Source organism: Eubalaena glacialis, chromosome 2, assembly GCF_028564815.1.
Source record: "Eubalaena glacialis isolate mEubGla1 chromosome 2, mEubGla1.1.hap2.+ XY, whole genome shotgun sequence".
NCBI lineage: Eukaryota > Metazoa > Chordata > Mammalia > Artiodactyla > Balaenidae > Eubalaena > Eubalaena glacialis.
In genome coordinates, this window is record NC_083717.1 from 39082067 (window position 1) to 39105493 (window position 23427).

The following is a 23427-nucleotide window of genomic DNA, read 5'->3' on the forward strand; positions in this document are numbered from 1 at the left end:
CCGGGGATGGGGTGGGGTGGAGGGAGACAATAAACGTCCATCTCTACGTGCCAGGTTCCACGCTAGGGACACACAAATGCACGGGGCACAGTCTCTTCTGGTCAGGAAGCTTCTCATCCACAAAACCAATGATTTGCCTTTCCGTTAATTCCCTTTTTCCCTTAAACTACACAGGTTTGACATCAACAATTACCCCTCTGAAATATGAAGCACATTTTGAAAATAGCCCACACCTCTCATCCCCAGTTTTACACACATGCCAACTTGATCCCACAGGTGGTAGATGGAGACCGGGCACGGCAGGAGCTGACCCCAAATGAGCCCTCCCCTTCCCATGTGTTTTTGCTAGAAACAGCGCAACAGAGATGGTCGCCTTCCGCTTTCTGAAGGCCGGTAGCGCAGGTCTGCTTATTTCAGGGACAAATGCCCTGGAGGTGCTCATAGTGCTGGCACAGCTTTTGTGGAGGTGCTGACATAAGAATAATCACACCTTACATTTTGTGAGCGTTTACTCTGGGCCGGGCGCTGTTCTCAATGCTTTACACGTAGAGCTCATTTGACCCTTGCAGCAACTCCATGGTGCTGGTGCTATAACTGTCCCCATTTTACAGATAAGGAGACTTATGAACTGCATGGTAAATAATATTTGGTTAAAAGACCCCTCCCCCCCTTCTTCATCCTGTTCCTCTTGTTCAACTCCCTTGGGGGTCCACTGGTCAAGCACAAAGGAGGAAGACTCATGAAAAATATTAATAAACTCACATGCTGTACACATTGCTATATTTAAAATGGATAACCAACAAGGACCTACTGTATAGCACAGGGAACTCTGCTCAATATTATGTAACAACGTAAATGGGAAAAGAATTGGAAAAAGAATAGATAAATGTATATGCATAACTGAATCACTTTGCTGTACACCTGAAACTATCACAACATTGTTGGTCAACTATACTCCAATATAAAAGAAAAAGTTAAAAAAAAAAGACCTGTGTCACTCAGATACAAATATAAAATGTTAAAAAAAATAATAAAAATAAACTCATGTTGCCTTCTGACAAATATTGGGGCAGCTATTAGCCTGACCTGGGATCTTACGCCAGTCACTCTGGTGTGAGCCAGTAGCAAACCCAGGATCAGGGTTGGCTTTCTGTCTTCTCAGACTCCCTTTCTCACATGGGGTGTTTAGCGGGCTCGCAGAAATGCCTGGTGGGTTTGGAATCATACAGTGCTTGGGTCCTATTTCAGGCCCTGCGCTCACTGTGTAATTTTTGGATAAGTGAGTCAACCTCATACTTGTTACTGGAGACTTTTTCTTTTTTCCTCTGTAAAATGGAATAATAATAGTACCTATGTACCAATAGTACCAAAGGGGTTATTGAGAGGATTAAAGCAGATGGTACTCTAAAATGTTTAGCCTGGTTCATTTGGCAGTGGTAGCTTTTGATAGAGGTAGAACATTGATATTTTCTCTCTGAGGCAGAAACTGCTGAAGCTGGGCTTGGCAAACACGACAGAAAACGGTCACCAGGAAGTAAGCTCACTAGAGGGACCCTGGAGGAGCAGGCCATGACCGAAGAGTCCCTTAGTCAGCAGCAGTGATGCAGAGTCTGCACCAACCTGCATCTCCAGCACCAGCCCATGTCTGGCACATAACCTTGGAGCTGGGGTCCTCAGCTTTCAGGGTGAGTGGGTGTTTACTGTGTAACGCAGTCATTGAAATCCTTGCCCCTAGAGCAGGTCTCCCTGGGTTCAAATCTTGGGGAAGCTCTACCACTTACCCGCTGTAGGGCTTTAAGCGCCCTACTTTACCTCTCTGTGCCTCAGTTTCCTCATCAGTAAAAGGGGATAATAATAGTACCCCTATCCTAGTGGTCAATGCGAGGATTAATTAATTAGATGCCAGAACCTTACATCTAATAAGTGCTGGTTGTTATTACCAAGCTCCAGCCAGGGCCTGGAGCAGAGCATCCAGTGAGACACAAGGTCAGTCTTCCTGGGAATTTACAACAGTGGAAGGCGGGATTTAAAAAAAATCAGCTTTTGTTACAACTGAGGTACACCACTTTCCAAAAAAGTACAGTGTTTCGATTTGGACAGGGGGTTCCTAACAAATTTGTCTCTTGCTATGTGGGAGGAGAGGTCCAGGGAATTGTAGGGAAATGTATGTGGCTTCTCAAGTATTACTAGCAAAAATAGACTTTTCTAGAAGGACACACTCTCGCAGGAGCTCCCAGAAAAGACGGGAGGGAAGGTTGGGGAGCTGGGCTCAGAACCCTGGAAACAGTGCAGCTGGGCAGGAAGGGCTTATGCCTCCGGGTACCCTCCCTCAGCAAGAATCAGTGTCAATCAGTTTTATCCTTGCTGAAGATTCTAATTCCAGGGCCAGGGTACCAGACTGGCCTGAAGTACCTTCTGGGAGGGGCAGGCATCCTGCTGGACATTTCCTGACACTGAACCTATGGGGAGGGCTGTTCTCTTAATGGATATCAGGCAGGTCCAGCAACACCATCCCCAGAAGTGACATTCAGTTAGGCCAAGAGAGCTTAGCTTTTTTGTACCATAGACACCTTCTAAGAATAATGTTTTTTAAATGCATAAAACACATAGGATTACAAAGGAAAACAAAGATAATGAAATATTAGAAAAAACAAATAGGTGATATAATATGTAATTTTTTGGTTAACTCATGAAAAAGGAGATCAGGGCGGTGGCCTACCACACTGTTATTTTGAAGTACAGATGAGTGTATATTAGCCATAAAAAGGAATGAAATTGGGTCATTTGTAGAGATGTCGATGGACCTAGAGACTGTCATACAAAGTGAAGTAAGTCAGAAAGAGAAAAACAAATACTGTATATTAACGCATATATGTGGAGTCTAGAAAAATGGTACAGATGAACCTGTCTGCAAGGCAGAAATAGAGACACAGATGTAGAGAACAAACGTATGGAGACCAAGGGGGGAAATGGGGGGTAGGTGGGATGAATTGGGAGATTGGGACTGACATATATACACTAACATGTATAAAATAGATAACTAATGAGAACCTGCTGTATAGCACAGGGAACTCTACTTAGTGCTTTGTAGTGACCTAAATGGGAAGCAAATCCAAAAAAGAGGGGATACTTATCGCTGTACAGTAGAAACTAACAGGACATTGTAAAACAACTATACCCCAATTTAAAAAAAGGAAGAAATGAAGTACAGATGAGTGTAAACAATATTTTGAAAAATCTGCAGCAACTGTAATGTGTCATGGAAATATCTGTGATTGCTACTGGGGACAAAGCCCCAGGTGCTGCTGATACTACTGTGGCTGGTAGCCTAACCTCATAATTAAAGGGAATGCTAAATTGCAGTAGGAGATTAGAAGAAATAATGAAAATGTTTTCCCCATTTAGGGAGTCCCTGATTTAAGCTGAGAACCTCTTCTCTCGGCATTTTGTTAAATATCAGTGGTACAAGTTTACGTGGAAAAGCCCAGATTCTAAGACGCTGAATTTTCAGTTGCTTGTATTTTTTGCCAAAAGAAGGAAACAAAAATACATCTGTGTGTATATTAAATACATCTAGAACAATGTATAAACAATATTTCATACTTAAAAATAAAGAAAAGGAAAATGTATGGAAGGATCTAGGTTCAATGCTAGTGCAACCTTCGCAAGCCTTGGTCTGGGGCTTCTCTCCGCCTCTCTGGGCGGGATCAGTTCGCAGGACAGGCGGAGGAGTGTGTTTCCCTGGGTATCTCCAAACCACACCCCTGAAAAATACCGAAGTCTGTTTCTCCAGTCAGTTCACGGTGTCCTGGCACACGCACGGCCTGGGAGATGGGCGCCCACTTTCTGTGAGGCCTGAGTTTTGTCCCCAGTCAGCTGTGTGTCCTCAGGTCTGTCTCAAATCTCTCTGAGCCTCGCTTTCCTAGGTCTCCAGGATCCGACTCCCAGGCTCTCGTTATCCACGTGGGCCTTCTTCTGCGGCGCTTTACAGTTTATCAGAGGCACCTGCAGCAACAGGAGGTGGATGCAGAGACAGGAGCCCGCAAAGACTGGAGGGCAACCTCCGGTAGCTCCTCAGGCGGGGGGGAGCCGGACGCGCCGGGGCGAGGGCTTAATCTACCGGGCGGGCAGATTCAGGTTCAACGAAAGGCAGTATTTTTACTCATCAGAATTGCCCAGGATGAAGAGAGGGAGGAGGTTCCCTTCAAACGTGAGTCTCTGTTATTCCCACGTATCAGTTGATTTAAAATCGGGGTTTCCGCGTAGGATGCCCACCCCCCCCCCCACTCTACCAGCGTGGGGGTATGAGCGCAGAAGGTACATTTTAGAAAAGTACCACCACTCCCGCCCCCAGGGCAAGCAAGGGAGCAATTTCAGTGGGACATACTGGGTGTGGAGTGTGGGGGTAGTTACTTCGGCAGATCTTGGTGTTCCCAGACTTCCACGTGGGGTGGTAATCAGCGACAGCATTTCGTAGTATTCCAGTACTTAATTCCGAAGAAAAAATGAGCCAAAAGTTTTTTGACACCCCTGCGACCGCGGCAGGACTCGAACCTGCAATCTTCTGATCCGAAGTCAGACGCCTTATCCATTAGGCCACGCGGCCGCTTGATAGTCGGGGCTCTTTGGCAATCTAAAAAGTATTATTACCGCCCACCGGCTTGCCCAGGACCAATCCACCTGCCTCTTGAGCAGGGGAGGTTGGACCTTGGTTCCCAGAGTTCCGCAGGGAAGGCCCACCCGGAAGTCCTTCCTCCCCACCCCACGGGCGGACCGGTCCACTTTTGGCTCTCCTATTGGTCGCGCTGGGAGTCTCCCTCTTGCCTCTCGGGTAGCCGCGGGAGTGAGCGGGGCGCAGACGGGAAGTTGAGGCTGCCAGCGAGGCGGACTGCTCCGGTGCAGGCCACACGGCCCCCCGAGGCTGCATAGGCCGCGCGGAGGGAGACGCCGCGTCGCCGGCCTGGGGTCGGGAGCCGCAGACCAGGAAGCACCGGGCGGACTGAGGTTTCCGGCGGGTTCGGCGTTGGGGGGAGGCCGGGTCCCTGAGCGGCGGCGCGGCCCCTCCCTCTCCAGTCAGGGAGCGAGGCCCTGAGCTGGGCGGAGGCTGGTCCCAGGGCGCACCGCGGCGCGGCCGCCGGGCTCAGGCTAGCGGTCGGTTGGTCGGGCGGCCGGGAGCGCGGGGGCCGCTGCCGACGCCCCCTGCAGGGCGCCCTCGGCCTGCTGGGCCCGGGCTCGGGCGTGGGTGGGGGCCCCGCGGGACGGCGGCCCACCTGGCGGGTTCGAATCCGGGCGCTGTCTCCTAAAGGCGCTAGGCCCTCGGGCTGCGGCGGTCGCGATAACGGCAGCCACCATTTGCCGAGGGCTTGCCGAGGGCCGGGCCGCGCGGAGTGTTCGCCCTGTGTCACCCAAACAGCAGCCCTGTATGACAGGTAGAATCCGTAACCCCATTTTACAGAGTAGGAAGTTGGGGCCTAAGGAGCTTGCCCAAGGTCACACGTCTCGTAAGAGCCAGAGCCGGCATTCAAACCCGCGTCCTTCTATCCAGACTCTGCTCTCTTAACCACGGCCGTCAGCCTTCCCTGATGAACTTACGTGAACCTCAGTTTTCCTCAGGCGGGGTATTGCTATTTCCCATGGTTGTCTGATGATTCACTGAGAAAATGTACCTAAAGGCGCCTGGCACACTGCCTGGGCCGCAGAAAATGCTCAAGGAATGATGGCTGTTAATATCACACATGTTACGTGTGTAATTAGTAACACTGTATATCATCTGTCTCCTTTAGGATTTGTGGGTGGAAGGCCGGCATGGTCAGAACCATTTCACTGACAGGAAAACAGAGACAGGACGTGTCTCTCACCACGTCTCTCAGCCAGTAGAAGCTGCCAAGCTGGAGCCCAAAGCCAGGTGTGCTGACTCCCAGCGGGGGGCTCCCTGCACCAACCATGAGCCGCCTGCTCTGGAGGAAGGTGGCCGGCGCCACCGTCGGGCCAGGGCCGGTTCCAGCTCCGGGGCGTTGGGTCTCCAGCTCCGCCTCCGTCCCCGTCCCCAGCGACGGGCAGCCGCAGCCGCAGCCGCAGCCGCAGCCGCAGCCGCAGCCGCCGCCAGTGCCGTCCTCGGAGGGCGGGCAGCTGCGGCACAACCCATTGCACATCCAGATGCTCTCGAGAGGGCTTCACGAGCAAATCTTCGGGCACGGCGGGGAGATGCCCGGCGAGGCCGCGGTGCGCCGCAGCGTCGAGCACCTGCAGAAGCACGGGCTCTGGGGTCAGCCGGCCGCGCCCTTGCCCGACGTGGAGCTGCGCCTGCCGCCCCTCTACGGGGGCAGCCTGGACCAGCACTTCCGCCTCCTGGCCCAGAAGCAGAGCCTGCCCTACCTGGAGGCGGCCAACTTGTTATTGCAGGCCCAGCTGGCCCCCCGGCCCCCGAGCTGGGCCTGGGCGGAGGGCTGGACCCGGTACGGCCCCGCGGGGGAGGCCGAACCCGTGGCCATCCCCGAGGAGCGGGCCCTGGTGTTCGACGTGGAGGTCTGCTTGGCAGAGGGAACTTGCCCCACATTGGCGGTGGCCATATCCCCCTCGGCCTGGTGAGTATGGGCGGGGGTCAGGGGACTTGAGCACACGTGGGGGGCCCAGCTTAATAGTTTGGTGAGCTCCCACTATGTGTCTGGTGGGTGGATTTCCAGGGACTGTGGACTCAGTGGTGAACTAAAACAAGCTTGACCCTAGCTTTTACAGATCTTACTTTCTGGTAGGAAGGTATGGGTAGTAAACAACACCCAAGCAAATGTCACGTGGTGATGGGGCTGTGCAGAGAATCACAGTAGTGTTGAACTTGAGACTGACTGGGAGACCACTTGAAATCACCTTGATTTGGTGCCTTCCCCCTTTCCCTAGTAGCTTCCTGAGAAGTTAGTCCAAGACATTTGAACAGTGTTTCCATTTGGGGATGCTTTTGGTAATTTTGGGCAGGAGAAAGCTCCCTTTTGCGGGAATGTCCCAGGCAGTATAGGACACTCAGCATCCCCAGCTGCTCCCTTAAATGCCAGACCAAATCCCCCCCCGCCCGACCCATTTCAGTGTTTCCAAATACCCACTCCCCTCAGGTAACACCCCCGTGACCACCCCCAGTTGAGAAACTGCTTCTTCCCCCAGCCTTCCAAGCAGGCTTGCAGGCATTTTTGTCCCCAAAAGGTATATCCGATCTCTCTTTTCTTTTTTAATAACTTTCGAAGTGTTACCCCAGTTTCTTTTTCAAACAATGATGGCAGTACTGTTTCTCCCCTTTTTTATTCTTCATTCCAGGATTAAAATACTATTTACAACCTTAATGCTTTCAGGCATGGCCAGCAAAAAAGTTGGCAGTTTCTTTATTCCTACTGGAAGCTACATCTTTGTAAAGAAAGCTGCGAAATGTTAAATATGCAGTTGAAAATGGTGAAAACATGGCTAAATAGATAAGGTAGGCATTAACGGCTGAAAAGAGCAAAACTAGATGATTCCTCATTGACTTAGTTCCAGTTAAGATGAGAATCTCAGTGCTTACTGTGTAACTTGATGGTCAAAATAGAGGGAATACTGTCCATCATTTGAGAAAGTAAAGTAGACTGTGGTGGCTGAAAGGAAATTAGGAAACCAGTGACAAGAAGGACTTGTTTTTTGATCTTTTGGTCATTCTTGGCCAATTTCCCTGAAGTCCCCTTTTTCTTTTCCTCCTCCTTCTTCCTCTGCTAATTTTTCATCTCTTTCTCTCCCTGTCCTTCCCATCCTCCTCTCATTCTCATTGCATTCTTGCCGGTGGTACTGCGGGCACTGTGCAGTTTGCCTGGCGGCAGAAGCCGTTGCTGAGGACTGGGCTCATGCTGGGGCCTTCCTTCTGGGAGCCTGACTATGGGGGGGGTGGGGGGAGCCAGATGGGGCCCTGACAGCAGTCCACTTTTAACCTGGGCACATCCCTGCCGCGTGGCTGCGTAACATCAGGTTCCTGAGCAGCCCGCGGTTTCCAGTGGGAGGGAGAAGCCTTGGATGGCCCGGAGGGCAGCTTCCCGAAGGCTGCTGGTAAGGGCTTTGGTCATCAGACCAGAGGGACATTACACAGGCTGTCAACACCGATCTAAGATTCACAGGAAAAGTGTAGTGTTAACGGCATTGGTTCTGACTCATCTTAAATTTGCCAGAGGTGTTTGCATTTTGGCTTTCTTCTCTTTTTATCACAAATAAATTTAACAAGATGGTTCTCATGTACAGCTGCAGACCCAGATCTTGACACCATTCTGGCTTTTTATTGCAACTAAAGTCCCTGTCAGCACCACAGCCTCAAATATTTGACATCCTTCAGCCTTTTCTTCTGTGTTGTGTTTGAGGGCTTTGACATGTTGAATTGAAAGGGGAGGAGGTTTCAACTTGAGTCCCTGAGCATTTTCCCATCATTTGGAGTGTGAGTTAGATTTTACCAGGTTTAACACTAGGAACCTCTTTTTGCTGGTAACCCCTTCCCCCAAAGAAACTAGTTTTATGTTTGTTGTAACTGTTGTGGCAGATAACCCCTCCTCCCCACCGTAAGGGAAACAAGCAGCTTGTTTGCAGCTGTGGTGGCCACACATGTGGTCTCGTCACTCACTTTGATGCTGAGTGGCCTTGACCCTTTGGCGTAATGTGTGGTTCACAAAAGGCTTTTGCTCAGCGGCCATTTCCCCACACTTAGTCTTGTGGATCTTGCGCAGACTCCAGCCTTTTCCTGAATCAGTGTCCGGCCCCCAGCAGGCAGCACTCATCCCCTGCCCCTCCCACCCCAACCCTAGCACATATTTCCTAGCACATGTGCATACATTTCCTCCATTCCGGCACTTTCCCTGGTCTCTCACTGAGGGTGGTTGCTCAGAGACACAGCACCTTCTATAAGGTGCGTGATTCGCTCTTTGTCCTTCAGAATCTTTCCAGCCGTCAGATGATTCATCCTGTACACGTGTGCAGCATTTGTCTTTTTTTTTTTTTTTTTGCCACTTTCAATTAAAAAAATTCCACTTTGGGTTTTATTATAATGGTCTCTCTTCTTTACTAGCACTTTGAACATTAGCCATTTTGTGCTTATAGACGTGAGGGGTTGATAATGGTCATTAAGACACCTCAGAGCCAAGCACAGACTTGATGAGCCCTGGGCGTAACAAACACCTTGATGGCCCAGGCTGAATGCCCATCCGGGACACCCGGGACTGTGGCACTTAGCTCCCTTTCTCTCTGTGGAGGTTGAAAAGTAAAGAAGCTTTTGTAACTCCTCCGCACTCCCAACACATACCCGGACAGCACCCCACCCGACCTCTAGCTCTGTGAGGACTAGGAGCACCCCGTGGTCTCCCTTGTACCCCCAGCTGCTAGTGTAGGGCCTGGCATGTGGTGGTAGGTGTGCAGTGGGGATTGTGGAGCGGAACTTGAATGCCTCCGTGCTGAACCTGCCTGCCTCTCATCTCCCTCAGGTATTCCTGGTGCAGCCGGCGGCTGGTGGAAGAGCGTTACTCTTGGACCAGCCAGCTGTCGCCGGCTGACCTCATTCCCCTGGAGGTCCCTGCCAGTGCCGGCGGCCCCACCCAGCGAGACTGGCAGGAGCAGTTAGTGGTGGGGCACAACGTGTCCTTCGACCGGGCCCATGTCAGGGAGCAGTACCTGATCCGGGTATGGTTCATGGGGCCAAATGCAGGCTCTGGCACAGGGTGGGCTAAGAGCTCTGCTCTCAGTGGCTAGGGAAGGCATTGCTTTTCCTGGCCAGTGCCTCCATCGCCTTTGTAGAAGCTACAGGGCCTCCTGTTGACCAGCCCTACCCGTGGTCCCTGTACCCAGCTGTTCTGTCCCTAGGGTCTGCCTGGCACAGGACCTGAGTTGTCACAGGGTACTAATGGCCCTTTCTCTGTGCGGCATTTTAGAGCTTAGCCTGGGTCTTTGGAGGCCGTGGGCTCCACGGCCTGGGCTCCCATCCTGCCTCGGCCACTGGTGAGCAGCACGAGCCTCTTAACATCCCTTTACAACTAAGGAAACTGAGCCTCAGTTTCCTTATTTGTAAAGAGAGGGAGATGGCAGAAGCTACCTCATAGGATTGTTGAGAGGGTTTGAACAGTGCACACATCAAACACTCAGAACCATAGTTGTGGCAATTCTTAATTCTGTGAAAAGTGCCCTAGGAGAAAGGCAGGGCAGGTGAGAGTAGCCTTAGCCTCTAGCTGAGGGTGCTGAGGCTCAGACAGCCTTGTTGACTTGCCCAGGGCCACAGCGCTTCTGAGCGGCAGGGCTGGGGGCCGAGCCTGATAGCTTGGAAGGCCTCGTTTTGGCCACTCTGTTCCCAAGGTGCCCCTGGAGCTGTTGCTGGATGCTGGGAAGGCCTGTGTGTTGGGATTCAACCAGGCCTGCGCCTTCAAGGGTGGCTAGGGTTTGAGAAGGCAGGCCCCTCACAGGTGGAGGGACAAGCGTTGGCAAGCATGAAGACACTCTGTCTTTAGTGTTGGGAGGCTGTGGGCTGGGAGGGGAGGCTGAGGTGGGGCTGGTGGGCTGAAGTGCCGAAGCAGGAGTAGGCTGGCCCCTCAGCTGCAGCCTCTCCTCCTCAGGGCTCCCGCATGCGCTTCCTGGACACCATGAGCATGCACATGGCCATCTCAGGGCTAAGCAGCTTCCAGCGCAGTCTGTGGATGGCAGCCAAGCAGGGCAAGCACAAGGCCCGGCACCCCACACAGCGAGGCCAGAAATCCCAGAGCAAAGCCAACGGCCCAGCGGTGAGAGCACACTGGGGGGGACCCCCTCCCCAGCCTGCCTGTCTGGCTTGAGACCGAGCTGATCTGCCATGTCCCTTGCTCTGGCTTCCAGATCTCATCCTGGGACTGGCTGGACATCAGCAGTGTCAATAATCTGGCAGACGTTCACAGCCTCTACGTGGGGGGGCCTCGCTTAGAGAAGGAGCCCCGCGAGCTGTTTGTCAAGGGTAGCATGAAGGACATCCGTGAGAACTTCCAGGTATGGTGGTGGAGAGGGGCTCTGGGGACATGGGCTGTGGCAGACCCCTAGCGACCCTGGGGAGCGTAGCTGCCAGACCTGACCCTGAGAGGCCCGGTGGTGGTAGTGGGATGGCTGCCCACCCAGCGCCTTCCTGTCGCCTGTGCCAGGACCTGATGCAGTACTGTGCCCAGGACGTGTGGGCCACCTATGAGGTTTTCCAGCAGCAGCTACCGCTCTTCTTGGAGAGGTGAGGGAGAGCCCCTCTGGGAACCCATGGGGGTCAGTGGGTTCCTGGTACCCGGGCCCACCGTAACCAGGTGGTGCCGGGCCTTTCTCAGGCTGGGGGCCTTAGCCTTTCTGGGCTGAGAGCATGGAGCCACTCTGTCCAGTGGTGCCCAGCTGGGCCTTGGACTCTGGGGTTTCTACAGTGCCCTGGAGGGGGGCACTGAGGCTGTGCTTGTTTCATGTGCGTGGTCCTGGTTTGCTAAGCACCGTCTCTGAACCCAGATCCTGAGCCAAGGACTTCACATCCGTCTTGGTTATGTTTGCTAGTGAGTCAGTTTTATGATGTGGTCAGAGTCATAAGTGTCAGCCAGACCTGGTTCTAATCTTGATTATCCTATCCAACTCATTTGACCTTGGGCAAGTTACTTGGTTTCTCTGAGCCTCAATGCTCTTATCTGTGAAGCATACACAAATATACTTGACTACAGTTGTGAGGTTCTTGTATGATCTTTTGTGTGTATGGGGTTGTAGCACAGTGCTTGGCGCTTAGCCATTACTCAGCAAATGGCAGCCATTTTCATTTTTGTGATCTGTCATTCCCCCATTACCCCTGAGGATGGAATGATATTATTCCCATTTTATAGATGGAGGAACTTAGGCTCAGAGAGATGAAGTGACTTACCCAGGGTCTCATGGCTGGGAAACGGTAGAGCTGGGGTTTAAACCCCTGTCTGTCTGACGTGGGTGGTTGGGTTGAGGATCGCCAGGCTGGCCCAGGGATTGGGCCAAAGCCTTGCCTCCTGTGGTCATTTATGGCAGCCCTGGTGTTTGTCCTCAAGGTGTCCCCACCCGGTGACTCTGGCTGGCATGTTGGAGATGGGTGTCTCCTACCTGCCCGTCAACCAGAACTGGGAGCGTTACCTGGCGGAGGCACAGAGCACCTACGAGGAGCTCCAGTGGGAGATGAAGAAGTCGCTGATGGACCTGGCCAACGATGCCTGCCAGCTGCTCTCAGGAGAGAGGTAGCCAGGCCTTGGGCGGGCTGGATCCCCCTGCAGGGGGTGGGCAGGTGGGAGGGCTGGCCTTCGACTTGGCCTCAGCCCTGCCCTGGTGGACTGGCTGTGCAGGTACAAAGAAGATCCCTGGCTCTGGGACCTAGAGTGGGACCTACAGGAATTTAAGCAGAAGAAGGCAAAGAAGGTGAAGAGGAAGGAGCCGGCCACAGCCAGCAAGTTGCCTGTCGAGGGGCCCGAGGCCCCTGGGGATCCCAAGGATCAGGAAGGTGGGGAACATGGGCGGGAGGTGGGGCAGGGATGGACCCTGGGAAGGTCCTGGGACCCGGGGGTCCCTTGGAAGGGGTTGCTCCAGCCTTCCGGAGATGAGTAGGCTGGGCAGGTCTTTGTGAGAGACCCTTCTCTGGTCCTGATTGTCCTCCCCGACCCTGTGCAGACCCTGGCCCCCCCAGTGAGGAGGAGGAGTTTCAGCGAGATGTCATGGCCCGCACCTGCTTGGAGCAGCTGAGGGGGACCACAGAGCTCCTGCCCAAGCGGCCCCAGCACCTTCCTGGGCACCCAGGGTGAGCCCTGTCTCCCTAACATGTCCAGCGGCCATCCTTACCCCTCCCTCCACCCTGGGACACCCCTATTCTGGGCCCCAGCACAGGGGGTGGTGTGCATATGGGCCCTTAGTAACCTGCTGCCGTTTGTTCCTGCCGTCTTCCAGTCCTGCTCACTAGTTTGCTCTGACCCCTGGGTCACTGGACTCAAGCAGTACAAGTGCACTAAGCACCTGCTGTGTGCTGGGCCTCATAGTAGCCTCTGAGAGTACAAATAGGAACATAACTCCCTTTTTTCTAGTAGCTTCTCCCTGGGAGGAGCCAGTTGTGCAGACCAGCCAGCGCAGCTGGAGTTTATATCCATCAGTGTTGAGGCAGTGCCTGACTCTGCCTGGGGAAATCAAGGAAGGCTTCCTTGAGGAGGCGACCCTTCATTCACACCCCATAGAGTGGCAGAGATGAGAAAATAGGGGCAGCCGGGGTGAACAGCAGAGTGCCAACTTTACATTTGCCTGAGATGAGGCCACCTTAAATTTTGTGCCCTGAGTGCCTTACTTGCCTCACCCTTGTGTTGGCGCCGGTGAACAGCATGTGAGGGATGGAGCTCTGAAGGCCCTGGTGTGCCTTTAGAGCAGCGGTGGGAGGGCAGATCTACTTGCTCCTCTGGGCAGTTTCCCTGCATGAAATGGAGCTGGGGAAGGAGTCCAGCCCTAGGCTATGTATGTGGGTCCTGGCTTCTGAGTAGTACAGGGGGGCTGACATAGGATCTTTCCTTCTGGGATATTCGAATTATTCTACGGGACTCCGTGGGGGTCCTGGTTGTATCCCAGAGGGAAGGGATGGTGACTGTAGGCTGAGGTCACCAGAAAGCCTTGGGGTCTTGGAGAGTGGGTGGGGCCCTTGCCGTCACACACTGTCCTCCCCCGACTACCATGACACTGCTCTCTTCTGGTGGGGCATAGGTGGTATCGGAAGCTCTGTCCCCGGCTAGATGACCCTGCGTGGACCCCAGGCCCCAGTCTCCTCAGTCTCCAGATGCGGGTCACACCTAAACTCATGGCGCTGACCTGGGACGGCTTCCCTCTGCACTACTCGGAGCGGCATGGCTGGGGATACCTGGTGCCCGGGCGGCGGGACAACCTGGCTAAGGTGCCACCAGGCAGCGGCCTAACGTCGGCTGGGGTGGCCTGCCCCTACACGTAAGGCTCTGGCTCAGGGAGGAAGGGGCTGGAGGCTAGGGACCCCTTCCCCTTCCTGGAGAGACCAAACCCAGCTCAGGCTAGTGGAAAGAGCTCGGGTCTGAGAGTCTGGGTTCTAGTTCTTTGTTTGGTGGCTGCCTTTTCTGTCTGGGCCTCAGAGCCCTGTGGGGCTGAGGGCGTGGTGCTTGGAGTGGGCGGGACTGAGGCCCTGCTCCTGGGCCCGGCAGCCCAGCTGCCCTCACAGGAGTGTGCAGAGGGAGGGCTGTTGGACGTGACAGGGGGGGATGAGCTTTGTCCCCCTTTTTTTAGTATAATTTATTGAGCACTGATTATACTCTGTGTTAATAAACCTTTTACAGTGCTTCCCTCGTTTGTTCCCCAGGCAGTCCCATGGTTATCTTCATTTTAGAGTTGGCAAAACAAAGGCCTAGGGAAGTCAGTTTCTTGTCTGAGCTCACAAACCCTTGAGCTTTTGACAGGCAGGTGTTGGGGAGAAGCCATAGCACTTGAAGTGGCCCAGAATTGAGAGTCCTGGCTCTGCGGGGCAGCCTGAACCACCCGTGGGGCCTTAGGACAGAGGGGAGGGATCAGCCTGCTCCTTTGAGCTGCAGGATGGATGAGCGGGCAGGAGCCAGCCTGGGGCAGGGCCCGGCCCTGACTTCCCGCTGCTCAGCTCCCAGACCTTTTCCCGGGGAGGTGGCGGCTCTAGGGAGAAGCGCTTAGATTTGAGTCAGCCCAGGCCTCGAAACCCAGCCTGCCACCATTGTGCTGTCGTTTTCAATTTGTCACTCCCTGTCTATGAACCAGGGGAAGTGCTGTCCACTTCCGCCTCAGAGCTGATTCTGAGGCTAAACGGAGGGAATCGCGGAAGGCCCCCAGCGAGCTGCCTGGCCCGGAGGGGGCACCCGGTAATCAGAGGCTGCTGCTGCTGTTCTCTGCGCAGAGCCATCGAGTCCCTGTACAGGAAGCACTGTCTTGAACAGGGGAAGCAGCAGCTGGAGCTGCAGGAGGCAGACCTGGCTGAGGAGTTCCTGCTCACCGACAGCAGTGCCATGTGGCAGACGGTGAGGGCGGGCTCTGAGCCTGAGCTCTGGGGAGGGGGCTCTGTTCCCTCAAGGAAGGGGCGGCCTTTTGGGTGGGGGTGGGGTGCCGGATGCGCTCAGTTGCCCACCCCAGGCTGTCCTGGGCTGTCTGCGTGTCGCAGGGAGGGGTGGTGGATTTGGGCCAAGCCAGCCCCCTGCTTCACTTCCTTGGTACCTGGGCCCATCCAGGTGGAAGAAATGGGCTGCTTAGAAGTGGAGGCCGAGGCCAGGATGGAGAACTTGCGAGTGGCAGTTCCAGGTCAACCCCCAGCTCTGGTGAGCTGGGCACCTGCTCAGGGGTTGTCTGGGTGGGTGTTGGGTGGCAGGGCCCTCCTCTTGTGCCCAAGTAGCTCTTTCCCCCCAGAGAATTCCCAGGGTCTTGGGGAGCTGGGAGATGGCTGCCCTGTCTTTGGGTGGCCCCATACTTGTTGGAGGCCAAGGAGGAAGCCTGAGACCTCATAGCCATCCTGTCATTTCCCAGCTTACCTGCTCGCCATTTCAGGCCCTTTTCCCACCCCCTACCCCATGGCCCTCGCTGAATGCAGGTGCTGGAGCAGGGCCTGATCTAGGTGTGTGGCCCCCACAGACTGCTGCTGGCGGCCCAAAAGCCAGCCAGCCAGCTTATCACCATGGCAACGGACCCTACAATGATGTGGATATCCCCGGCTGCTGGTTCTTCAAGCTGCCTCACAAGGTGTGTGTCCTGGTTCATGCCTGTTCTGTGGTGTCCTCGCTGTGCTCAGGGAGCACAGTAGCCTCCAGAGTGACTCAAACAAGGAGACTCCCTTTTTGCAGGAATGCTGGTAGTAGTGGCGCAGAGTATGATCTCAGACAAATGTTGCCATCTCTCTGAGGCTTTGTCTTCCTTCTGAAAATTGGGTGGTGAGGGGCATGGTGGTGGAATTAAATGACACAGGGCATGTCAGGTGTCTAGTGCCACATCTGGCACATGATAGGATCTGTTGACTGATGACTGTTACTGTGAGGGGAGCTAGGTTTGTTTGTGTCTGTGTGTTAGTGCCTCTGTGTGCGTGTGTGTGTGCACGCGCGCTGCAATCAGGGATTTGCCCCAGACCGCTCTGCTTGAGGTTCTGGGCTCAGTGTTGGGCAGAGCCCAGGCACACAGGGCATCAGTTCCCCAGCTAGGGGTCTGCCATGTGCCTCCAGCCCCTGCTTCTTTTGCTCTCTTCAGGATGGTAACAGCTGCAATGTGGGCAGCCCCTTTGCCAAAGACTTCCTGCCCAAGATGGAGGACGGCACCCTGCAGGCTGGCCCAGGAGGTGCCAGTGGGCCCCGTGCCTTGGAAATCAACAAAATGATTTCTTTTTGGAGGAACGCCCATAAACGTATCAGGTGGGTCACCGTGGGAGGGCAGAGACATGCTGTCTGTCCGTGCCTCTGGCCAGGTTACTGCAGTCTTGGGATCCCTTCCCCTGCCTCCCACCCAGGGGCCCCTGACAGCCTGTGCTGCAGTGGAGGGACAGCCTGGTCTAGAGGCCTGGCTGCTTGTGGTCCTGGTGCCATGGGACCGTGGGCAAGGCTCGTTCCCTCTCCAGCTGCAGTTTCCCTGTTATGTAAAAAGAGTGGTACTGTAGGACCTTGGCGGCCCCTCCCAGCTCTGCGGCCCCTTCCATGCAGGGCTAGTAACCTGTAAGCTCTGTTGGGGCCTGGGAGTGGGTCCTGTAGGCTGGGAATGGCAAATGGATCGAAGGCTAGTTCCGAGGGGTTTGTGGCTGCCAGTGGCACACTCTTGTGAGAAGGGTGCTGTGATGGGTTGGTAAAGTCTGCCCTGAGCCTGGAAAAGGCAGTGGTGGCAGGGCTGGTGCTGGGTGTCTCATGGATACTCCAGGACGGGGGCCGAAGCTGCCTCAGATGCCTGGCCAGTTCCCGGTGGCTTATGCTCCTAGACGGTAGATGCTAGGCCCACCCTGAGTCAAGTCAATGGGAAGAGCGTTGAGGCTGGGCAAGGAGGGGGCACAGCAGCCCCCAAAGCTGGGCAAATGAGGGCCGTGTTGTGATGGGGGATGGAGTGTGCTCCCTATGGCTGTGCTGAGCAATCCGTCTGTCCCCACAGCTCCCAGATGGTGGTGTGGCTGCCCAGGTCAGCTCTGCCCCGTGCTGTGACCAGGTATGTCCTGGCAAGTGGTTGTGGGAACAGGAAAACGGGGGTGGGTCCTAGGACCCAAGCAAGCTGCTGAGCCTCGTGTCCTCCCCCCAGGCACCCACACTATGATGAGGAAGGCCGCTATGGGGCCATCCTGCCCCAGGTCGTGACCGCTGGCACCATCACTCGACGGGCTGTAGAGCCCACGTGGCTCACTGCCAGCAACGCCCGGGTATATGTCCTCTGCACCTCTGGTCCCGCCCTTCCTCTTCTGTGTCTAGAAGCTGGGGTTGCAGAGGGACTTTGCTGAGGAGCATGAAAAGGAACCTAAGATCTGGGTCAGGCAGGACTCAAGTTCAAATCTAGCTTCACAACTCATCCAGCTTTTCAGCAAATATGTTCTGGGCACCTGCTCCTGGCCAGACATTGACAAGGCATGCTAGGCACAGCTGTTGTGGAGTCTAGATGGGGCCGGGTATAGAGCCAGGCACGGAGCAGGGATTCTTTACCTGGAACTGTGGAGTTTGGGGCACTGCTGGCTGGCATTCCTTAAAACCATCCCCTCAGGAAGGGCTCCAGCATTCTCAGTCTAGTCTGGCTCCAGGGATGGGTGGGAGGAGTCTACTGGGGTATCTAGGTCGGGTCTGACCTCACTCTTCCTGCAGCCTGACCGAGTAGGCAGTGAGTTGAAGGCCATGGTGCAGGCCCCGCCCGGCTACGTCCTCGTGGGTGCTGATGTGGACTCCCAGGAGCTGTGGATTGCAGCTGTGCTTGGAGATGCCCACTTTGCCAGCATGCATGGTGAGCAGGAGCCAGGGCTGGAGCAAAGCGGTGGCAGCCTGATGCCTCGCCAGGAGGAATATTTCTGAAGCCTGTTTTCTCACTCCTGCCTTGCTCCCCAGGCTGCACAGCCTTTGGGTGGATGACACTGCAGGGCAGGAAGAGCAGGGGCACCGATCTACACAGTAAGACAGCTGCCACAGTGGGCATCAGCCGTGAGCACGCCAAGGTCTTCAACTATGGCCGCATCTATGGGGCTGGGCAGCCCTTCGCTGAACGCCTGCTAATGCAGTTCAACCACCGGCTCACGCGGCAGGAGGCAGCTGAGAAGGCCCGACAGATGTATGCGGTCACCAAGGGCCTCCGCAGGTGAGGGTGCCTCTCCCATCCACGGCCACGTTACCCCAGGGCCTCAGGCTTGCTTTACTACCTTTACCGCCCCTTTCTTTTCTACCTCTTCCCATTACCTGAGGCCTCACCTGGCCCCTCTCCCTCCAGACCCCTGTGACCTAGTTCTAGGGTGGTTTGTCCTTGGGTTGTGACATTTGCTTGCTTAATGGTCAGTTTTCCTCATAGAGTTAAAGCTGTGCTTTTGTTATGCTGTCAGAGCTCTGGTCATGCAGAGTAAACAGTAACGTGGGGTTGCAAACTCACGTGCCTACAGGGAGTGAGAGCAAGTGCAGCAGGCGGTTTAGTAGAAGACAGCTGACGGGAGGGCCTGCGGAAAACCAGAGACTTCAAACTGATTTTGACAGAGGAGAAAGCCTTCCCAGGCTTCCAGTTTGCTTCCGCCCATAGTACCTATTGTTTGCTTAGGGCCTCAGCAGCCTCCTAGGAGGGTTCCTGAATCGAGTGTGAGGGAGGAGAGGTGCCTTTACGACTTGCGTGGGTATAATATACGGTGTCTGCGTTTAATTAGCTGACCTCGTGGAAAGACTAAAAGTTAAGTAAGTGATAACAGTTCAGTAGTAACTGCATGAAGGCAGAAAAGGGGAGCCGAGTATTGTCCATGGAGGTGAGAGGAGGACATGGGGTTGGGGGTGGCATGCACCGTGGGCGGCGTGTGCTGGCGGAGGAGGCAAGGCAGTGACGACAGAAGAGGTTGGGTCTTAGTTGTGGAAACCTTTGCTGGCCTCACAGAGGAGTCTGGACTGAGGGGTGGTGGGGAAACCCTGGTGCACCTTTGAGCAGGTGAGTGACGTGGCTCTGGAGCCATTGGGGGACGAGCCTGGTGATGTCTGAAGTTGCACTGAAGCTGGGAGTCTGGGGCAGTGGGGACTGAGAAGGGTCAGTCGGGCCAGGCTGTAGGTTCTGTCTTCTGTCCTCTCCCTTTCAGGGAGTAGCCTGTTCTGTCCCCCGTACGCGCACCCCCCCCCCAGTGTGGGGTGATAGCTCTTGCTGCCTCCTGGACTACTACATGCCACCTGTTGGTCATGGGCCAGTGCAGTGTCTAAGGCATTAGGACAGTAATAACAGTAGTAGTTCTCGTGTTGGAGTCTCCTTTATTGGGCTACCCTCATGTAGTCCCCAAAATCCTGGGTTCCTGTCTAGGCTCTACCTCTTCCTGGCTATGTGATCCCACAAAGTCACTTAGCATCTCTGAGCTTTTTTCCCCTCTGAAGTGGAGCTTGTAGGGGATAGGCATGACCCCAGGGTGGTTGTGGAAGTGGAGTGAGGTGGGATGGAACACTCCTAGCCCAGGGTTTGGCATAGAAGAGGCGTTCCCGTGGGAATGACAGTTGTCACACTGCACCCCCACCCCCACCCCAGGTATCGGCTGTCAGATGAGGGCGAGTGGCTGGTGAGGGAGTTGGACCTCCCTGTGGACAGGACCGAGGATGGCTGGGTTTCCCTGCAGGATCTACGCAAGATCCAGAGAGAAGCTTCTAGGAAGTGAGAACTGTCTGTTAAGGATGGAGGGCGGGTCTGGGCTGGCCCGGGGAAAGCTGGGATACTTTGTTTTTAGCTCTAAGATGCTAAAAGACAAAGCTTGCCCTCTGTTTCTCGCCCCCCAGATCTCAATGGAAGAAGTGGGAGGTGGTTGCTGAACGAGCCTGGATGGGGGGCACAGAGTCAGAAATGTTCAATAAGCTGGAGAGCATTGCGATGTCTGACACACCACGTACCCCGGTGCTGGGCTGCCGCATCACCCGAGCCCTGGAGCCCTCTGCTGTCCAGGGGGAGGTATCCTACTACCCTTGGAACATGGGAAGAGGGTCGCAGGGAGGGCAGGGCTCCTGTACTACCTCTTACTCTAGTGAACTGGTATGTGGTTTAACCCTTCTCGCCTGTGCCTACCTTCCCTCCCCAGTTTATGACCAGCCGTGTGAATTGGGTGGTGCAGAGCTCTGCTGTGGACTACTTACACCTCATGCTTGTGGCCATGAAGTGGCTGTTTGAGGAGTTTGCCATTGATGGGCGCTTCTGCATCAGCATCCACGATGAGGTTCGCTACCTGGTGCGGGAGGAGGACCGCTACCGCGCTGCCCTCGCCCTGCAGATCACCAACCTCTTGACCAGGTAGGCCAAGGCCCGTGGCCTCTCTGGCCTGACCATATACCAGATATGTGGGGCTTGGACCGGGCTGAGCATGATCTGAATTTTCATCCCCCCAGAAATAAATGTTCCCACTTTTATCTCTGATTTTTAAAATTTGTAGCAGTCTTAAAAAAGACTGGCCTCAACCTTTAGAAAAAATTTGTTTGGGATTGAAAGTGTCATATACCAAGACTAGATCACTGAGGTGGTGAGAACGTAGAAGTCAGGGCAGTTGTTCCGAAGAGTAGTTCTCAAATTGTGCTCCCCTCAGAACACACCTTTCTGTTGTGAAAGTCAAATGACAGAGGCTTTTCTCAACCCGTAGAAAACAGATATTTTCTTCCATTCGTAAATGTTAATTCTTAAGTGCCAGAAGTTTGTTATTCTGAATACTGACAGAGAACATTGTTAATGGGGAAACTCAAATGTGATTTTAAAAACATATTTTTTAATATATTGAGTTGTATTTTTTTGTAGTAAAATTCCTAGTTTATATGGTTGCATTAAATGATGTTACAGTTCCATGTTGATCTGCCCCTCAGAACCAGTTTGGGAACCATGATCTATCCTGATTAATGGGTAAATAATGAATGTTTACAATACTCAACACTGTCTCCGCTGCCCTCTTAATCATCTCCTGGGGGGTTATGTTTAACAAAGCTAATGAAGGTCCTCGTATATTCAAATTCTGGCCCAATAATTGAAATTTTTGACATCATTAAAGTGTACCAAACTGGAAAAAAAAAGGTGTGTTTTGAGTCCATAATTGCACGTGAGTGTCTCAGCGGGAGGTGTTCGGCTGCTGGATAGCGGGCAGTGCTGGCCCTTCAGCTTTCTTTGCTAAGTGAACAGAGCTGGCTTGGGGGAGCCTCTGCCGTACTGATACCAGGTCATCTCTCCTGGATTCACAGCAGGGACATGACTGTGAGAGGAGGTTGGGTCTCTTTCAGGTGCATGTTTGCCTACAAGCTGGGTCTGAATGACTTGCCCCAGTCAGTCGCCTTTTTCAGTACAGTCGACATCGACCAGTGCCTCAGGAAGGAAGTGACCATGGATTGTAAAACCCCTTCCAACCCAACTGGGATGGAAAGGAGATACGGGATTCCCGAGGGTGAGCACAACACCTTTGTTCCTCCTTACTCGTAGGACGTGAGGCAGACTAGAAAGTGGTCTTGGACAACACGAAGCTTGGGGCATCAGAGGATAAGAAGTCTGCTTCTTGTGCTGTGTACTGGGCTATTTCAGTTTATAATGTGCCCTGGCTCCAAAGTGAGCATGATGCTCAAATCACAAAGGCATGTGTTTCTAGAAAGCTGTTCATAGTAAATGAAGGAATGTTTGAAACTCTGGTTTCTTCCATCTGTTCCCTTCCCTCTTCAACCACAACGGAAATGTTTGAAGATTTATTGTATAAAGTCAAAGTACATTCTTAAGTGAAAAAACTGTGCTTTGAGTGCCAAACAAGTAAATCAGAAAGCTTATTTTCTATGTGTCTAAGATAAACTTATTTTATACAGAAAAGAAAACAGATCCTCCCCAAATGTTAACATTACCATTCCTGGCAATTACTCTGAACCCTTCCATCCTTTTTGACCTTAACATTAATTAAGCTCCTTTTCTCACTTCTGACCTGTGAGTTAATAACTCTTGAGGAAGCATCCTAACCAATTTGCACTATTTTTCAGGTGAAGCACTGGATATTTACCAGATAATTGAACTCACCAAAGGCTCCCTGGAAAAATGAAGCCAGCCTGGACCATAGCTCTGCCTGGAGGCTCTGTATTTGCTCCCGTGGAGCTTCATCGGGGCGGTGCAGGCTCCTAAACTCAGGCTTTCAGCAGTGCTTTTTGCAAAAGGGCTTGCCTAAGGCCAGCCATTTTTCAGTAGCAGGACCTGCCAAGAATGATTGCCTCTTAACTGACGGTGCAATTGAGTTCAGAACCAAGATGCCAACACTGGTGCAGGCTGTGGGACAATGGGGCATTGTTGCTTGTTGGGTAAAAAGAAAGCAGAAGCCCCAAAGTTATTAACTCAGGCATTTCATTTATTTTTTCCTTTTCTTCTTGGCTGGTTCTTTGTTCTGTCCCTCATGCTCTGATGCAGTGCCCTAGGGGAGAGAAGTAATGCTCTAAATGTGATAAGCCTGCTCGGAGGCAGTGGAAATAAAAACAAAGATCCTTTATCTTCTCATCAAAGCCTGTGTTAGTCATGCTTTCTCCCCTTTCCCACTCCTGGGAGGTAATTATGTTGGAGATGGGGAGAGTTCTACAGTAGAGTAAGGTGGTGCTAACTTCTTTTTTTTGGGCTTTTGTTATACCTGGGGAGATGCGTGGGACAAGATGACAGAGAAGGGGCATCAAGATGCTACATAACTCCCCTGAACTCAAATGCCTAGTAGGCAAAGGGAGTGGACGGGGCCAGGTGCATTATGGCTTGGAGTGTGATAAACTGAAGAATATAAGTTCAAAATTTTTGAGAAGCTAAAAATTCAGGGTGTTTTATGTAAACTCCCAGTTTATGTTAGACAAACCTGAGGTGATAGAAATTTTAGGCACTAGTGGTAAGGAAACATTGAGTTCTGCTTCAGAGATGCTATAGGGCTCACGGTGTGCTGTTGTAACTGGTTTGTTCCTCTCCCTTTAGTCTTACCAGAGGGCAAAAGGAGGAAAAGAAACTGGCATGACTACCTGAGCTGATCATAGAGTGGCCCTCCTTCGAATGAGGGCATGATAAAAGAGGAAGTAAACTGCTTTCTGAGCCAGAATGCTTGGGCTCGTAATTTTCCAATGGCTCAAAAGGTCACAGGGGAAGACCCACAGGAAGGCCTTGTTTTCATCACCCCCTTTTTGGAAATGTCTACCCAAAATGTATATAAGCCTGGGCAACTGCGTATTGTTCCAAGTTTACAGCCCCTCTCTTGAGGAGCCTGTTTCATCTTTGTCTGACCACCTTTTGGCCCGTTCTTTGTGG

At 53.3% G+C, this 23427-nt stretch overlaps 2 protein-coding genes and 1 non-coding gene across 4 annotated transcripts in view; 1 reads left to right on the top strand and 2 right to left on the bottom strand.

Annotated features, from left to right (window-relative positions):
- Nucleotides 1–4533: 4533 nt before the first annotated feature.
- Nucleotides 4534–4606, bottom strand: TRNAR-UCG (transfer RNA arginine (anticodon UCG)). Its single transcript has one exon. It is a non-coding gene; the product is annotated as a tRNA-Arg (tRNA).
- A 205-nt stretch (nt 4607–4811) lies between these two features.
- On the top strand, nt 4812–22652 carry POLG (DNA polymerase gamma, catalytic subunit). Its single transcript, XM_061179955.1, has 23 exons — nt 4812–5004; nt 5784–6584; nt 9471–9666; nt 10590–10754; nt 10846–10992; nt 11142–11221; nt 12039–12221; nt 12327–12481; nt 12649–12775; nt 13717–13953; nt 14897–15017; nt 15225–15311; nt 15622–15729; nt 16228–16388; nt 17110–17163; nt 17254–17371; nt 17805–17940; nt 18042–18288; nt 19690–19812; nt 19935–20103; nt 20231–20439; nt 21408–21568; nt 22143–22652. The coding sequence occupies exons 2-23, from the start codon at nt 5944–5946 to the stop codon at nt 22199–22201; spliced, it is 3684 nt and encodes a 1227-aa protein (XP_061035938.1). The 5' UTR covers nt 4812–5004; nt 5784–5943; the 3' UTR covers nt 22202–22652.
- The window catches only part of FANCI (FA complementation group I), a 79914-nt gene continuing 78404 nt past the window's right edge, over nt 21918–23427 (bottom strand). For both annotated transcript variants that reach the window (XM_061179953.1, XM_061179952.1), the window contains exon 38: nt 21918–22564. In XM_061179953.1, the coding sequence (XP_061035936.1) occupies nt 22502–22564 (63 nt within the window). In that variant the 3' untranslated portion in view covers nt 21918–22501. The remainder of the gene's footprint in view (nt 22565–23427) is intronic.

Excerpts from the sequence above, each read along its gene's own strand:
- POLG (XM_061179955.1), top strand. The coding sequence starts at position 5,944 with ATGAGCCGCCTGCTCTGGAGGAAGGTGGCCGGCGCCACCGTCGGGCCA. Across the intron at positions 10,755-10,845 it reads GCAAAGCCAACGGCCCAGCG|ATCTCATCCTGGGACTGGCT; the intron begins GTGAGAGCACAC and ends TCTGGCTTCCAG. Across the intron at positions 15,730-16,227 it reads TCTTCAAGCTGCCTCACAAG|GATGGTAACAGCTGCAATGT; the intron begins GTGTGTGTCCTG and ends TGCTCTCTTCAG.